Source organism: Neopelma chrysocephalum, unplaced genomic scaffold, assembly GCF_003984885.1.
Source record: "Neopelma chrysocephalum unplaced genomic scaffold, ASM398488v2 Primary Assembly neopelma1_165, whole genome shotgun sequence".
Classification (NCBI taxonomy): domain Eukaryota; kingdom Metazoa; phylum Chordata; class Aves; order Passeriformes; family Pipridae; genus Neopelma; species Neopelma chrysocephalum.
Window position 1 is genome coordinate 266150 of NW_020897827.1, and position 16847 is coordinate 282996.

At 58.0% G+C, this 16847-nt stretch overlaps 2 protein-coding genes across 2 annotated transcripts in view; one reads left to right on the top strand and one right to left on the bottom strand.

Annotated features, from left to right (window-relative positions):
- The window catches only part of CCDC43 (coiled-coil domain containing 43), an 8904-nt gene extending 8398 nt beyond the window's left edge, over positions 1–506 (bottom strand). The window contains exon 1 of the mRNA XM_027701689.1: positions 267–506. Coding sequence (XP_027557490.1) covers positions 267–491 — 225 coding nt within the window. The 5' untranslated portion in view covers positions 492–506. The remainder of the gene's footprint in view (positions 1–266) is intronic.
- A 194-nt stretch (positions 507–700) lies between these two features.
- Positions 701–13924, top strand: DBF4B (DBF4 zinc finger B). The gene is made up of 11 exons (XM_027701692.1): positions 701–889; positions 3594–3785; positions 5166–5216; positions 5830–5899; positions 6754–6824; positions 7538–7574; positions 9476–9521; positions 10314–10430; positions 10612–10732; positions 11410–11519; positions 12026–13924. Exons 1-11 carry the CDS (start codon positions 773–775, stop codon positions 13389–13391), a joined length of 2298 nt encoding a protein of 765 aa, XP_027557493.1. The 5' UTR covers positions 701–772; the 3' UTR covers positions 13392–13924.
- The last annotated feature ends 2923 nt before the right edge of the window (positions 13925–16847 follow it).

The window sequence follows — 16847 nt, forward strand, 5'->3', positions numbered from 1 at the left end:
GGGAAGGGGGTGATCCAGCCGGGAAGGGGGTGATCCAGCCGGGAAGGGGGTGATCCAGCTGGGAAGGGGGTGATCCAGCCGGGAAGGGGGTTAAGCACCCCAGGAAGGGGCTGATCCACCCCAGGGCTCCGCGGGAGTGGCCCCGCCTGTCCCCCCCCGTCCCCCGCCGGACCCCACGGAGCCCCTCCGGCGTCACCTCCCGGGCCGTGTGGGAGCCCCGGCGAGGCCCCCCTGCCCCGGTCCCCGCCGGTCCCCCCGTCCCTCACCAGGCAGGCGGCGAGCACGGCCCGCAGCGCCTCCAGCCGCTCCTCGTCGCTCTCCTCCTCCCGCAGCAGCCCCTCGATGTAGGCGCCGTACACGGCGCGGTCCAGCCCCAGCGCGTCCAGCCGCGCCGCGAGCCAGGCCGGGAACGGCGGCGGGGCCGGGATCGGGATCTGGTTCGGGATCTGGTTCGGGATCGGGGCCGCGGCCGCCCCGCCGGGGGCCGCCATCTTGGGCCTGCGGAGGGGTGTGGGGGGGGGTACGGCGGCCGCGGGGGGACAGAGTTGTGGCGGCGGCGGGAGCGGCGGGGCCGGGGGTCGGGGTCGGTGCCCGAGCGGGAGCGGCGGAACCGGGGGGTGATTCCGAGTGCCCCCGGTGCCCCCGGGGCCCCCGCAAGGCTCCTCCTCCCGCCGGGCAGCGGCGGAGCCCCGCGCGGCCGCCGTGCGGGGCGGGGCGGGCGGCGAAGTTTAAACGCGAACAGGCGGCGGGACCGAACTCCCCTGAGAGCGCCATGGCGGGCCCGGCCCCCGGCGCCGCCCGGCCCCTCCGAGGACAGTCCTTCTACCTCGACCTGCCCGGCGGGAGGAGCGCCCGGCACCTGGCGGAGGCCATCGAGCGGCTCGGCGGGGTGAGGGGGGACCGGGCCCGGCGGGTCCCGGAGCCGAGGAGGGGGCCTGGGGCGGAGGGGCTGGGAACTGGGGGGGTCCCGGGTCTAGGGGTGGCCCGGGAAGGGGGAACCGGGATTGAGGGACGGGGTCCCGGGAGCTGAGGGGGAACGGGACTGGGGGGTCCCCCGGGGATGGGGGTGGAAGGGTCCCCGGGATGCGCTCACCCCGCTCCCGGGACCCCCGGGGGTCTCAGTGACTGGGGGCTGCGGTGCCCCCCCCCCTTCTCTCCCCCTTTCTTTCTCTGCTCTTTTTAAATAAAATTTTCCTGAGTTTCTCCCTTTTCCCGGCGGTTTGGTGTTGTTCCCCTCCCCGGTCCCTTGGCAGCCGGAGCCCCTCAGAGTGGGGGGAGGTCGTCCCCCATCCCCGTCCCCCCCATCCATCCCCGTCTTTGCAGTTTGACGAAACGTCTTTCTATGATCCTGACATTAAAACGACATTTCAGTCCATCACACCCCTCCATCCCCGTGCCCTCCAGCCCCCCGAGGGTCCCTCGGGGGTCTCTGGGTACCACCATCCTCCTCGGGACCAGCTCCGTGCAAACCTCTCCCTCCAGCTCCTCGGTGGTTCCCGGGCTGCCTGGTCCGGCCAGCACCGTCTGGGGGGTGGTGGCCACCATGGGAGCAACTTCCAGACAGTGGTAACCAGTTCCCTGGCCTCGGAGGTGCCTTCCAGACAGGGGTGACTGGTCACTTGGTCCTGGCAGCACTTTCCAGTATATGGGAATTGGTTGCCCAGTTGTGGGGGCACCTCCCAGCTGGTGGTAACTGGTTACCTGGTGATGGAAGCATCTTCCAGTCAGTGATAACTGGTTGTCTGGACATGGGGAACACCTTTCCAGTGATGGTAACTGGTGCCTGGCTACCCCTTGCTCACAACAGCCTGCGGCAGCTTAATTTTTTTAGGGAAGCTGTGGGACTTCCTCATGGAATTCAGCATAGGGTAAAGTAGGGAAGCACCAGCCAAGGCTCTTGTGCTTTTCTCGTAGCTTTCCCAGAAAAACCATCTGGACCCTTTTCCCTGTGAAGCTGTTGTTTGAGTGGATCCACGTGACATCCTTCATGGCCTCCAGGCTTCCTTGCCACTGATATTCCTCACAAATTCCTTATATCCTCTCTCAAGACCCTTCACAAAGTAGCATCGCCTCAGTCCCTGAGCTGGAGCCGAGCACGGGGGCTGTACCTGCTTGTTCATCAGGTTCATCTCTGTGTCTTTATTACTCTTGTGCACAGTCTGGTCCTAACAGTTGTTACTATTTGTTTTCAAGCTCTTTAGTCTCTCTGAGGTGATTGTCTCATGTCACCCCAACATTTAAATCCTTCGATGTACACACAGAGGTGAAATCTTCACTTCATTCTTGTCGCTGCTGTATCTGCTGCCAGAGTCACGTGTTGGCTGCACAGACACGTGGGGAAGTGCAGTGCCTTGCACTGTTTTCCCTTTTCATAATTGCACCACCATCCTGAACTTGCTGGTTTGTCTCTGCCCTCCCCTGGCTGTGCCATCCACACTCAGGGACACTCTGCTCACAGCATCTCATCTGGTTGTGCATCTTCAAGCCTGAGAACCAGCAGTCAGTTATTTATCCGTGTAACTGCCCCTTGGAAATAATTTTAGCCTTCTTTTGTCCTTCTGATTCCTATCAAACACCATCCTGGGTCACCTCCCTGTCTGAAAGGAGGCAAACAGGGAGTGGAGTTCTCGTTCCTCTTGCTTCTGTGGACATCCTGAACCCAACTCCACCACGGCCACCGTCTGTGAAGCACCTCTTTGGCAGCACTATCCCAGCCCAGGTCCCGTGTGATGTTCAGGGCACAGTTAAGGGTATCTTGTGGCCTTGAACTTGCATGTGGCTCCTTGAGCTTCACCTTGGCACGGGGCTGGTGACACGCTGGAGTGGTATTTGGATGGGGATGTTGGGATTTCCTCTGTTCTGTGCTTCCAGCCTCATTGAGCTCCTGTAACACGGGTCACTGTTGCAGGGCAGCCTCCATGGATGGGTCTGGGATTTTGATCTTCGAGGATTCTGCAAAGGAGCAGAACCAGTTTGTTCAGCAGCTGAAGTTTTGGACTGCCCAGATCTTTGTCTTCCTGGAGGCCTCACACCCATGTGTTAGTGTCTGCCTTCTGCTCAGATTCTGAGAACCCAAGTCATTAGTGTCCCAACTTCTGGGTTTCCAGCTCTTCCTTGGACTGGTAGCTCCTGTGTGTGTGTGTTCTGATTCTCTCCTGGCCTGTTCTGTGTGGAGCTGCTCATCCCAGATGTTCCCTTTCTCCTTTATTTTGCTAAAACACGTCCTGTTCTCCTGAGGACAGAGCTCCTCCATCCTGACCCACAATGTCTGGGGCCTTTTTCTCAGCTATTGCCTTTTTCTGAAACCACTGCTTGAGGAGTAGGTGGTGGTGGACAGTCATGGGTGTCTGGATCTGAAGGTTCTGGTGACTCTCTGCTGTGCGTGTCCGAGGCCTGTGCTCCCTGAGCATGACAGTGTCTCCTCCTCCTGGGAGACAGCAGTGTGGAATGGAGGAAGGAATGCTTGTAGGCATGAGTGCTTCCAGCAGCCCCTCAGTGTGGGGGGGTTAAACCAGAGGCAGTGGTTTTGTTTAGCAGGGCCCTTTCAGCTCACAGTTGGACACTTTCAGAGCTTCTCTGTTCTGTGCCTGCAGGTGACCGAGAGCTTCCTCAGCAAAGAAGTCACGTACGTGGTGTCCAGCAACAAAGAGGCCAAACGGGACAGAGCCAGGACTGGGGATGGGAAGCAGAGCAACCCAACTTCAGGAGACACCAAACCCACGAGCTCAGGGCCTGCTGCCTCCAGAGGGAACCCCCCCAGACCTCACCAGAAGCCACCAGACACTGTAAGAGCTGTAAAGGCTTTGGCCACCTCCAAGTTCGTGCCAAGGGGTCTGTAGGGTACAACCAGTGTTGGGAGGTGAAGTCAGTCCCGCTCTGAGCAAACACGTCTGGGGTCTTTTGCCCCGCTCTGGCTGTTCCTGTTTGTACCCATGTTCCTTTTATCTGCCATCATTCTCCTCTCAAATGTGCATGTCACAGGTTTGGGCTGGGATCAGGGAGATCTGCTGGAATGGCAGAGGAAATGGAGGGCTTGGCTGGCTTCCCCAGGGAAGGGCAGAGGTGTGGCTGGAGAAGCCAGAGAAGTGTTGACCACATAAAACCATTGCAGGCTGTGGATGTGTATTCACAGACACAGGGCAAGGCCTCTGTAACCTGGGAGGAGATCCACAAGGGATCTCTTCCAGCAAGGGGTTTTTTTTGGATCTTGTTTATCCTGTCAGAGCTGGGCTTTCTGCTCGGCAGTGCTTGAGGCCAAATGCCAACATCCCCCTTGGAAAGTGGAGTCTGCTGGAAGCTGTGACTGGGGAGAGGCTGCTGCCCCACTCCAGGCCTGGGGCATCTCTGCCAGCCTGGAACTGGACCCCCTACAGTGGGAAACCTGAGCCTCAGGGGCTGCACCCAGTGTTTGTCCCTGCCCTGGCTCACAGCACTGTCCCCTTGTCTTACCAAGAGCTGAACTGGTCTGAGCCCACTGGCTTGCCAATGAGACTCTGTTCCCAGGAAGGGAACCGAGAATGTTCCTAATCCTGGCCAGCATGCTGGGATACCTGGAGAAAAGGAGGCTCAGGGAGAATCTTACTTATTCAACTTCCTGACAGGAGGGTGGATCCAGGTGGGGGTCAGTTCCTTCTCCCAGGTAATAAGTGACAGGACAAGACCGAATGGCCCCAAGTTGTGCCAGGAGAGGTTCAGGCTGGATATTTGGGAAAATTTCTCCACTGAAAGGGTGTTCAGGCCTTGAAACAGGCTGCCCAGGGCAGTGGTGGAGTCCCCATCCCTGGAGGGATTTAAAAGCTGTGTGGATGTGGCACTTGGGGACATGGGTTAGTGGTGGCCTTGGCAGTGCTGGGGAATGGTTGGACTGGATGACCTTAGAGGGCTTTTCCAGCCTGAACAATTCCATGATGCAGCAGCAGTTTCCAAGCTAAATCACTGCTTCCTCTTGGCTCACTCTGGAGCCTTCACTGCTGGTCGATAATTCCAAGCCTTGGCTGGTGCTGTGAGTGCAGAGCCAGTGGGGCTCTGCGGGTTTGCTCCCTGGAAGTGCTCATTCCCACTGGCTGTGAGAGGAGCCTTGGCCAGGCCCTGCTCCCCAGCAGCGTGGGAGTGTCCCCAGGAATCATTCCCACTGCCATAACCTGGGCTGTGTCTCCTCTCTCCAGGCCCTGCTGAGCCGGGGGAAGGAGCTGCTGCAGAAGGCCATGAAGAACCAGGTGAGCAGCACATGGCCCGGCTCCCCTCGGGCAAGGTGTGCTCAGAGCTCTGCTGAGCGGTGCAGAACCAGTGCCAGCCCTCCTGCAGAGCCCCTGCCCTGCTGACAGGGCACGTCCTGGGGCCAGGAAAGGCACAGAGCAGTTGCTTGTGGCCTGCAGAATGTTGTGTAATCCTGTCACTGCTCCTCATGGAGCTGTGCCACCCTGGATGGGCGACATCCAACCTCTGAGGCCTGTCCCAGCAATCTGGGTGCTCAGGACAGGAGAATTATTGTTAGATGAATTTTTAGCCTAAAAAGAACTAAAGCCACGTAGCTGGGACAAAAGGCTCCCTGCAGTCCTTTCCCTGATGTCACTCCAAACCAATCTCAGTGCCCACTTAGAAGTTCATGCTATAACAGGGATTAAAAATTTGCCCCAGGTGCTGCTGTTAATTTGAGATTGATAAAGCATGAGTTCAAACCTTTTCTGCTGTGCCCTGATTTTAATAACAGCTATGCAGTGGTCTGTCAGTTGGGCAGCAGGAAAAAAAAAACAACCCTAAGTCTAAGCTCAATTTAGAGCTGCACATGTCCCTGCTCTGAGCTGTGCTTTGCCAACCCTCTGTGTGCAGGACACCTGCAGTGGCAGCAGCATCCTCGCCAACGCTCGCCTGTGGGGAGTCCAGATCCTGCACGTGGATGGTATCCTTAACTGGGGGTGGAACCAGGCTCTTGGAAATGAGGGATCTGTGAGACAGGTGGAGCAGGAGTGATGTCAGGAGTGTGGAACAGAAGGGAGAGGCTGCAAGCAAATATACTGGGCTGGTGCTGTGCTGGCTGAGGCTGGGTCTGCCCCCCGACAGCAGGTTAATTTTGTGTACAGAACACCCCCCTGTCAGCAGCAAACATGGGGTACATCCTCATGTACTGAACCTGTAACATTAGAAAATGTTAATAGCTTGGTCAGTGCATCAGTTTGCTCCAAAAAGACCATTTTTACTAATTAACCTGGAAGCCCAGATCACGGTAAGGGCAGGGTTTGGTCGGTTTTAATTAGGCAGTGCTGGTGTTTGAGGGCCTGTGCTGGAAGGCTCTCCCTGTCCCCGTGATGGATGGGGAGGGGGTGATGGGAAAGACAGATGGTGGGACTCTGGTTCTAATAATAGGTCTGGAGTAAAAGGTTCCTGAGTGTCTGGTGACAGTGACATACAGCCTGTCTGGAGCATGGTGCTGCTGCCCTGTCCCTGAGCTCTGCTGAGCCACAGAGCCTGGCAGGGCTGGCAGACCCGGGGCTGCTCTCCGTGCTGCAAACCCCTGCCACTGTCTGCTCTCTGCAGAGCCCCACAGCCTCCAGCTCTGCCAGAGAGCAAAGGGGGGGCTGTCCCTCAAAGTGTCTCTTGGCTTCATCTCGGGCCAGTTCCCTGGGTGGGGGATGGATTCTCTGCCAGGGCTTCAGGCTCCAGCATTCCCAGTGCCGTGGGCAACTGTGCTGAGTGAGAGGGGAACAGCTCCCTGCCCTTGCTGAGCTCTGGCTCCTTGACATCCCACCTGCACAGAAATGTTGTCCTACGCCCAGCAGCTGCTGGGAGCCATCTCGGGAGTGAGGAAACGCTGCCAGAAGACGGAGGTAACAACTTAACTCCAGCCAATTTCGGGAGCTCAGGGCCCCTGGGTGGCTCTGAACAATCCTTGTAGCTCCTCCAGTGCCAATGGGCCAGTCAGGAGGGTGATTTGAGTGCTGGATCCCATCCAGCACTGGGCAATCTGGTGCTTCTGTTTGGTGAGGGAGATGACAAAATTCAAAGAATTTTTCCTTTTATAAAGTTGGGGGTAAAATCAGATGAGAATGAGGCAGCTGTTTGATAACTATCAGCATCTGTAGCACAGCTAATCCTGATTTTGGCTCACAAGGGACTAAGGGTATGTCATCTTCCAACCTCAGATGGTAACTCAGCCCCACAGAGTCACTCTCATCCCCCCAGGTGGGATTGGGAAAGGAAAAAGTGAGAGAACTCGTGGATTGAGATAGAGATGATTTAACAGGGAAAGCAACAGCCACACACGCAAGCAAAGCAAAATAAGGAGGGTGATGTGGCTGGTAAACTGGCTTCCTGAAGGATTTTTAATGCCTTGGGGAGGTCAGGGGGAGGGTGGGATGCAAGGCCTGTGTGTTCTATTTAAACTAAGTCTGGGTAACTTGGGAGACAAAATAAGGGGAGGTGTTCTGGGTGGTGATGCAGGAGCTCTGGGGTGGAGGGTGAGGCTGCTGCTGCTCTTAGATGAGGAACTGCAGCTCTGCCTGTGCTGTTCCCGTGCTAAATGTGTCCCTTTCTCCTCCAGGGGAAATGCCTTGCCTCTGGATCCAAAATTCACAAAGGTAGGCCTGGAAGTTGTGCTCCTGTTTGTGCTCAGATGTGGAACTGCTTGCAGAAGCCTCATTTAGAATTTGAAATCCATCTGAAGCTTCAGCAATCCCAAAATATGCCAACTTGTACAGCAGTTTGCCTTGAAGGGGTTCTGTTACTCCTTGTCGGAGTGGGAGTGGCTGCAGCCACAGCTGAGGACCTTTGATTTCAGGGCAGTGTTCTTAAAAATCCCGTAAACCCTTTGCTGCCAGCTCCCAGAATCCTGAGGCACCTGAGAACCGTGTTATTGCACACTGACTCCACCAGCTCCGAGGAGGTTTCGAGGAATATAATGCATCCTACAGAGGAGAGCGTGTTCCTCCAGCCCACTCACTGCTGTCGGGCTGAGATGTGCTGCTGAGACACCGATCCTGGGAGAACGCTTCCAAAGGGAGGAGGGAGGGGGGAACAACCAGGTCCTCATCTGCAATTAGACCAGAGCCAGTTGTGGGGCTGAGATTGGCACTGGTGACATCAGTTCATCTGGGCCGGGGGTGACTCCGCCGGAGAGCGAACGCACGGGAACGTCTCGGAGCAGCCTCCGACCTGGACTGTGTGTGTGTGACACTTAGGAGGTTATTTCCCAGTTTGGGGTGGGGAGAAGGTGCTGAAAAAAGGCTGGAGAAGCTGTTGGATAAGGCAGATTGTGCTGCAGGCTCTGAGCTGTGGCACGCTCTGAGCCTGGCCTGGGGACTCGCAGTGGCAGCAGAGCTGTTTGCTCGGGTCTGAGCTGGAGCTGGGGCCTCAACACGGCCTCACCCTCACAAGTGCTGAGCATTTGGCAGCATTTACGCAGGAAAAACTCGATCCAGCACTGAAATAGCTGCTGGGGTGACGTAGCAGCACATTTAATGCAAGTGGAGGGTGAGGCTCGAGGAGCTGCTGGTGAGGACAGGTGGGCTCAGCCTTTCTGGGGAAGGAGGGTGAAATATCTCTGGAAAAAATAGCTCTGGGTGCCAGGATCATGAGAAAACAAACCTCCTCGCCCTTCAAAGGCAGCGAGGGAGGCAGGAGAGGCTTGGTTTCAGGGTCAGGCAGACTCCCTGTGGGAACACCTTGGGGCTTATTTGTTTCTTAGCCAGATCAGTACTCAGGTTTCCAAGGTGAGTAATGTTATCACTTGTGAGAGGAACATACCTGTGGGACAGGAGGGACCTGGGATCTTCTCCCCCCAGCCTGGCTCTGAAAACCTTTTCCCTCAATGCACTGCTGAGGCTCTTCTGCTCCCTTCATATGTTTTATGCCTCTGTAGGAAGCAAAGCTGCTGTTTGCCCCCCTCAGGGACTGAGTGAAGGCCAGATTCTGCTCTCGAGTAGTGTTCTGGTGCCAGGCTTGGCTGTGCAGCACCTTGGTTTGTCTCCAGCAGCTCTTACTGCTTTGATTTCACCATCCTGGCCTGAGCTGGTTTGAGCTCCAGGGTCTTGTGTCAGGGTGGGTGGAGGAAAAGGTGAGGGAAGGTTGGTGCAGAGCTCTGAGCCTGTGCTGCTGCTGCTGCAGTTTGTTACTGGTGACCTCCTCCCTCGTGTGCCATGGCCACATCGAGGAGAGGATGTGACAGTTCTTAGGGCTCGAGTCAGAAGGCTCAGGTTGGGCCAGTGTGAGGCTGGGGAGGCATTAAGGGTGTGAGGGTTGGCTGGTTGCTTTTCCAAAGGTGGACATGTCCCATTGTTGGGCTGCCTTGGGGTTTGGTCCCCCCACTGCACACTCTGAGGGCTGTTGAAGAATCACCCAAAGAGCTGGTTTGGCTGTGCTCAGCCATCACTTGGCATTCACCAGTGTCAGAAGTTCTGATGAGCTCAGCTCTGTAGCCCAGTTCTGTTGGGAAATGAGTGGGAATTGGGCCAGGAAAACTTCTAACCACGTTTCTCTCTAGGAGGAAGGCTGAAGCCCCCTTTTCTGAAGGTTGAAGACCAGAGCAGGTAAATGCAACCTTTCTAAATAACATACCTTAAAACCTGGGGGGCTCCCAGGGAGGGAATCCTTCACTGGTTTCATTCCCAGTGACTGTTCTGCCCACAGGGCAGACCCTGTTCCACACTGGGAAGCTGACCCTCTCCTAGAGGGAGGCAGGTGGAGAAACAATCCAGGTGGCTCGTGTGTCAGGGGGAAAAAAGGTGTTAAACGAGACTTGACAACAGTTTCCTTCCTTGCTCGGGTTCCGTGTGTGATCCTTGTCAGGTCACTTAATCCACTCAAGCCCCGTGCAGTGAAGAAGGAGATTGAAGCACAGGAGGTCAGGGCCTGTAACTTGATTACAGCCCTCAGCACAGGGGACCTGATCCTGTGGTGTTTCTGACAAGGCTGTAACTCTAACAGTATCCACAGGGCCAATTAATTATCCTGAAGGCAACACTTGGGGCAGCTCAGAGTCAAATATTCAGTTTTATGTGCTGCATGCACTGAAGTGTGAGGGGAGAGATGTGGTCTGGGAACCAAAACCATCCCGTGCTGTAGCTGGAGATGCTGCCCTGCTGTGCCCCAGGGCAAAAGGTGGGGTTTGGCTGGGCAGGCAAACCTGCCTCCTGTCCAGAACATGCCCCATCAGGGCCATTACTCGTTTAAGAGAGGGCAGTTCTGGCAGAGCCAGAGGAGAGCAATGGGCAGTATCTCTTCATAAATGGGACAGCACCTTGAGCCCCTCTGTGGAGGGCACAGCTCTGTGACCAGGCTGTCCCTGCCGGGAGACTGATGTCCTGATCTGCTGCTTTCAGGCAATTCCGGCCCTTCCATCACCAGTTCCAAAGCTTTCCCGACCTGAACTTCCTGGCTCCCAAAAGCTCCAGCCCATTTGAGCCTCTGAAAAGCCTCTCGAATTCCTGCCAAGCCAGGTAAGATGTAGCTCCTTCTGCACAAGTTTTTAACCCAACTCTCCTTCTCACTGATGATTCCTGGGATCTGGGAACCTGCTGCCTTCTGGATGTGGGCAGAGGGAGCCCTATGCTGGGTTCAGAGGCAGCACAGTCCCTGCTGGTGCTGCTGGGGGAGGGTGACCTTTGCTGTCCCTGCCAGGGGGGCAGGAGGCTGTGCCCTGCGCAGTGACGGAGGGAAGAGCCCCCGCTCCACCCCAGTGCCCAGGAGACGGAGGGGATTCTGTGAGTGCTGCCAGGACACCTTCGAAGAGCTGCACAAGGTAAAGGTTCCCCTGGCATCCGATTCCTTGCTAAACTTATGGGGGTCACTCAGTGGCTTTTGTCAGTCATGTCATGCCCGTTAGCACCATGAACTCCTTCAGAAGGAACTGTTGTATCCAGGTTGTATCCCTTGTGGTATCCAGTAGGATCTGCCTTGTAGATGGGAACATGGTATGTCTCTGCTCTGACCTGGTCTGGGCACACTGTTTTTGAAGATTGGAGCATGACATGCTCATCTCTTGGGCTGGGAGAGCCTCAAGAATCATCCTGTTCCCTGATTCATAAGGTGAGGAGCCTCTTCCACGCCAGTCATGGGGCACAGGAGGATTTAAAAGTTGGGAAAAGGGTTTTTTTATCTCCTGGAAGGTACCAAGTAACGTGGCTTTCAGAGCCCAGCCTTCATTGACAGAGTCTTGTTGTAGTCTGTGTCTTCCCTGCTGCTGGGGAGGCTGTGGCTGTTGTTGGGTGTGGACACAGCCTCCTCATCCAGGGATGTCTGGGAACGGGACCCCCGCACAGCCAGGGGGGACAGTGTGGCAAAGAGTCCCAAACCTGCTCTCAAACAATGGCTCTAGTTTGCCCTCTAGTCTGTCAGGCTGTGGGAAGTGCCTGTTACTGCAAATTCCCCTCCTGGGAAAGCTTTAAGTGTTGCTAAAGGGCCTCTGCCCCCCTCCAGCACCTCCAGAGCCCCCAGCACCAGCGCTTTGCCCGGGATGACTCCCAGTACATCCCCGTGGATCGTGTCATCTCACAGCTCACCAACAGCTTCCTGCAGTGCTCAGACAGGTAAGTCTGGGGGTCTGATAACTCCTGGAGCCCAAAACAGCAGGATACTGCATGGCACACTCATGGGAACGGGGTCCCTGTGCCAGGGAATCAGGCAGCCAGAGCAGAGGCTGCAGCAGGACCAACCTGGACCTGCCAGGCAAAGCTTAGACAAGCCATGGGAGCTGTTCTTGCATTTCCATGGGTTTTCTGCTACAGGGAACTCCCCATGGACTTCTAGTGCCTCCTAAACTAAAAAAAGGCAGCTGAGCCCACCCCTTCTGTCCCCATGTCTGACACAAACCCCACAGCCCTGTAGCAGCCCTGTGCTGTGGGGAGGCTGAGATCCCTCGTGCTGCCCATCTCCCCTGCCAGCAGCAGTGTCACTGCTGAGCCTCACCAGGCTGAAATTCCTGCCCTGCTCCTGAGCAAGGGCTGCAAACACCCTGTGCTGCAAGAGAGGCCTCGTCTCGCTGGGGGAGGGTGTTGCTAGGCCTGGATGAGCATTAACTGATGGTTCTTCTCAGGGTGCCACAGTCCTGCCTGGCAGATGAACATTTAGTGTCTCAAGCACATGGTACTGGAGGAGTGGAGATGCTGACAGAGCTGGGAAAGGGAAGGGAGCAGCCTGAGCAGGGTGCTGTGGAACTGGTAATGGATATGGAGCGGGATCACGACCTGAAGATCAAGGGATGTTCCCCCTGCCTGCCTGGGGACAGGGTCAGAGATCCCAGAGAAGGAGGGGGGCTGTCAGAACACAGCTCTGTGGGGCTGCCCAGGGGAGCAGAGCTCAGGGGAAGAGTCTGTGCTGCCCCTGGCACCACGGAGGGGGCCGGGCTGGGGGTTGCAGGGCTGGGCTCGGCCCCTGCCCCGGGCTGGGGATCCTGTGCAGCGGCTGCTCCTGTCACACAGGCAGTTGCTCCTGCATCTGAACCTCGTGGCCAGCAAGTGCCTGGGTCTGTGAGCCACCCCCCAGAGGCACTGCCTGTCCCCAGGAAGCGCCAGCTGTCCCCCAGCCAGAGCTCCCAGGTGGGGAAGAGGCCCAGGCTAGAGCAGGGGGAGCAGACGGACCCGGTGCGTGGTGGGCTGGGGGCACAGGGTGCAGGGCAGATGTCTGAGCCAGGCCTGCCCGGTGTGACAGAGGCTGGCAGGCTGTCCCTGCACACACAGCTCTGCAGCAGACCTCGTGGCTCCCTGGCTTTGGATCCATGCCTGGGCAGGAGCCCTGGGGACCCGGGATCCCTGGGAGCTGTGGATCCTGCAGGAGCTGCTCCAGCCAGCACCATCAGCGAGCATGGCTGGAGCGGGGCAAGTGTGAGATCCCAAGGGCAGCAGCTCCAAGGGGACGGTGCCACCCCCGGGAATGGGAGCAGCCTGGATCTGGAGAGCACAGGGAGCAGCGGGAGCAGCTGCCCCGCTGGCCGCCCGCCCTCTCCCACACCGCCCGGGGCTGGGGCCAGATGTTGCTGCTCAGTCCGTGTCAGGGCGGCAGAAAAAGCAGCCCCCGAAGCTCCTGAGCTCCCCGGGCACAGCACAGAGCGGGCACCGTGCCCTGGGCTCCTTCCCCCTCCTGCCCAGAGCACACAGAACACGCGGGCTGCTCTCTGCGCCGGCAGGAGCTCCTCCGAGTCAGAGCGGGATGTGCAGCTGCTCCCTCTGCCAGCGGGTGTCCAGGGCAGCAGGATCCCAGCTGTGGACAGGGATGTGCTCCAGAGGACACACGGCAGGGGCAGGGACAGCGGGTTCGAGTCCCAGCTGTGCTCGGTGCTCCAGCGGGACCTGGAGCCGGGCTGGGCGGGCCAGGAGAGCGGGAACTGCCGGACCTGCTGCACGGACACCAGAGGAGCCCCTTTCCCTGTATTTGAGACGTTTTGTGGCAGCTGGACAAGCTAAAACCACCTCCTGGCTGCCCTCTGGACCAAAGCAGGAGATGAGAAGGGGCTGGGAAGGGATTTGGCCAAGCCAGCTTCCATGTCAGGACCAGGAAGCACATCCAAGAGCTGGAGTGAGGACCATCAGCATGAAGTCGGCACCACCAGCAGCCTGGACACTTCCTTCTCCTGTTGGGAACTGGTGGGGATGCAGTGTCTTCACTGTCCCTGGCTGTGTTCTGGCCTGGGATCTTCCCTCCTCTTTGCCATGTTTAGAGCCAGCAGCTTCCTCCAGCTCCTCATGGAGCTGCTGACACAGTAGTCCCTCTGGAAGTCTCTCTTCAGCAGGAATATGTTCTTTGCCCTTCCAGAGTGAAAGCAGGTGCCAAGACTTGGGAGGGGAGGGTCATGGGGGTGAGATTTTTGCTCCTCACGTGGTTTGAGGGGTTTGTCTTTGAGAATTTACAGATGTTTTTCACATGGTTTTAACATGGTTTGTTTGGGGGTTTTTAGCAAACTTTTAAACTTTGTAATAAAGTGGAAGGTGAGATCCTGCTCTGCCATACACTGGGTGGAATGTGTCTGGTGGCCAAAGCACAGCCAAATTCTGTGAAACTTCCAGCAGCAGAGGTGGGGCGGAGAGAGGCCTTGCTGGAGGGGGTCTGTGGGTGCTGGGCAGTGGTGTTTCCAGCCACAGAACATCACCCTGGGTGTGGTTTGTAGAGGAATGTGGTCAGCAGGCTCTGGGAAGCTGTTGTAGCCAGTACAGGGGTGGCTCCCAGTAAGGAAGGATGTGGAGTAACTGGAGAGCAGTTGGAAGGAACCTGTTGGTCTCTCCTGGGCATGGGCACGAGGGGAGGAGGTTCTGGGGTGTCTAAAAGCAGCCTTTTAGACAGCCCTTCTTGAAGGGCAGTTCCAAACTGGAGGGAGCCAACCCTCCTGTGGTGCCAGGTGTGTCCCAAGGTGGGGCTTCCATGTGCAGGTTGGGAAAAGGAGCTGCTCAGTGCCCAACAGGGTGGGACAGCCCCAGACCAGGCACCCAGAGGAGCTGAGGTCTGTCTGTCCTTGGAGATGTTCAGTCCTTGAGTGAAGGGCAACCATCCCTCCTTCACTCAAGGCTCCAAGGAAGCCTTGAGCAGCAGGATCAGGTAGCCCTGCTGGGAGCAGATTTGGGAGACAGGAGGCTTCAGAGGTTCCTCCTGAGAGAAATCCTTCAGTACAACAGCGAAACTCCAGTTCTTTACCTGCTGGAGCCCCTGCACAGGTAACACAGGGCTGATCAAAGCTGCTGCAGGAGCTGAACCCTGCCCAGCACAGGGCTCTGCTGTGGAGATGTCCCTGTGCCACTGACTGTCCAGCAGGAAGGTAATTCCTGGGAGAGAGGTCAAGAGGGGCTTGGAGCACCAACCAGCCACCACCCTGGTGTGCTCAGCCTCCTTAGGGAGTGACCACTCTGTGCCCCTCTGGCAGCCAAGAGGGTGTCCTGGGTGACTGGGAATGGCCCCTCCAGGCCCTCTGGGGCTCAGAGCTCCAGGTTGTCCCCTGTGGAGACTGAGATAATTCATGGCAGTGTTCCTTGAGGGAGGAGGCAGTGAGCTGCCCTGGGAGATCGGCAGGGGGGTCACGGGTTGTCCTTCACCAAGCCTGGCCCCCCCACGGAGGGGAGAGGGAGCCCTGATTGCTGCCTGCCCCCTCCTCACGTGACCAGTGACTTATGGGGACCCTGGAGGCCTTGGTCAGATGTGCCAGCTGGAGATACCAAATCCTGGAATGGTTGGGGTTGGAAGGAACCTTAAAGTCCATCCAGCTCCAACCCCCTGCCATGGGCAGGGACACCTTCCACTAGCCCAGGTTGCTCATTGTCACCTGGTGTAAACCCCCTCTGGCTGAGCACCCCTTTGTCCCTGTGGTGCTGAGGGCCACCAGGAGGGCACGAGGAAAGGTTGTCCCCCCTCGGGCTGGCACCATCACAGACCTCCTGAGGTGCTGAGCAGGTGCTGGATCAGCTCCACTGCAGGTTCCTTCTCCCATTGGGCAGAGGAAGAGGAAGGTCCAAGGGCAGAAGGTCTCAGCTTGGAAGCTCTGCCTGCCCCGTGCTGTCAAGGGGGGAGAGGTGGGACTGATCCAGTCTCATCTGCCCCCGAGGTGCTGCTCAGGCACTGGGGGTCTCTGGTGCTGGGGGGGTGTGCCGGTCACAGACTGGGGATGCTGGGGGGGAAGCCCCCCCAGTCTGAGCATGACCCTCAGCAGCTCCTCTCTGCTCAAACCAGGCTGAGCTGAACCTGTCCCCTCCAGCCCGGGCTGCTGTGGGGTTTGCTTTGTTAAAGCTCTGCCCTGAACTGATGGGAACAGGCTGAGCTGCAGAGCTCGGGAGGGACAGGACAGGGAGGGGCTGGGAGGAGGGGGGGTGTGAGGGTGCCCCTGGGGGAGGCAGGGAGCCCCCGACTGCTGACTGCACCGGGAGGGGGCTGGAGCCTGATGCCAGGGAGCACAGGAGGGACTTGCTGGAGTGGTAACACAAAATGGGCCCAAAAGGTCTAAATGGGGGTGAGTCATCCTGGAGAAGGGTGAGGGATGTGAAGTGGAACCACCAGCCTGGTCTTTATAGGGACATCCACCACCTGGGGCTCAGACCCCCTGTGGCCCCCCAGGATGGCCCCTCCTGTGGGTGCCTGGGGCTGTGCTGCCTCCCCCCACGGGCTGGGTTTCACCTTCCACGGTGCTGTACACCCCCCCCAGCTGCAATAAACAGGAGTTATTTGGGGCTTCTCTCTCCAAAAATTGTTCCATTATCCCCCCGGGGAATATAGCCTTGCAGCATCCCCTGAAATCAGAGCAACCTGTGGGGGGTTCTTGGCTTGGGTGCTTCCTGAGGTGGCATTGCCCACCCACTGAGGATGGGCCAGAACTGCCCTGTGCGCCCATTGCCGTGGGCACCAGCACCCCTGGTCTCAGCACCCTCCCCTGGGACCCCCCTTGGCTCTGGAGCTGGGCTCCCACAGCCAAAATCTGCACCAGACCCGGGACCAGTGAGGGGCTCAGTCCCAGCTGGGGGGTGGTACTGGTTGGGGGGCTCTGATAATGGTCAGGGACCCTGATACTGGTTGGGAGCCTGGTACCAGCTCCAGTACAGTCTGGAGGGGCTCCGGGGCTGGCTGGGGACCAGCTCGGGACTGAGGACCACTCAAGGACTCGGTACCAGCTGAGGGGGGCTCTGTACAGCCTGGGGTGCTCCAATTCCAGCTGGGAAGCCTGGTAATGATGTGGAAGGGTTTGGTACCAGCTGGAGGGGCTGGTACTGCTGTGTGTGGAGGGAGTTCTGCACTGTCTGGGGAGTGGGGGGCAGTAGTGCCTGGAGAGGGTCTGCTTTTGGCCTGGGGGGTCCAGACCTCGAGGGGTCCACTATTGACTGGGGGGATCAAGTCCTGGTGCTCCTGTACTGTCTGGGCCGGGGGAGGACACGGTCCGATGCTGCCTG

What these genes read in the sequence shown, in the direction of transcription:
- DBF4B (XM_027701692.1), top strand. Translation starts at nt 773, where the DNA reads ATGGCGGGCCCGGCCCCCGGCGCCGCCCGGCCCCTCCGAGGACAGTCC. An exon ending in CCATCGAGCGGCTCGGCGGG is followed by an intron (nt 890 to 3,593) that starts GTGAGGGGGGAC and finishes CTGTGCCTGCAG; the next exon opens with GTGACCGAGAGCTTCCTCAG. An exon ending in TGGATCCAAAATTCACAAAG is followed by an intron (nt 7,575 to 9,475) that starts GTAGGCCTGGAA and finishes GTTTCTCTCTAG; the next exon opens with GAGGAAGGCTGAAGCCCCCT.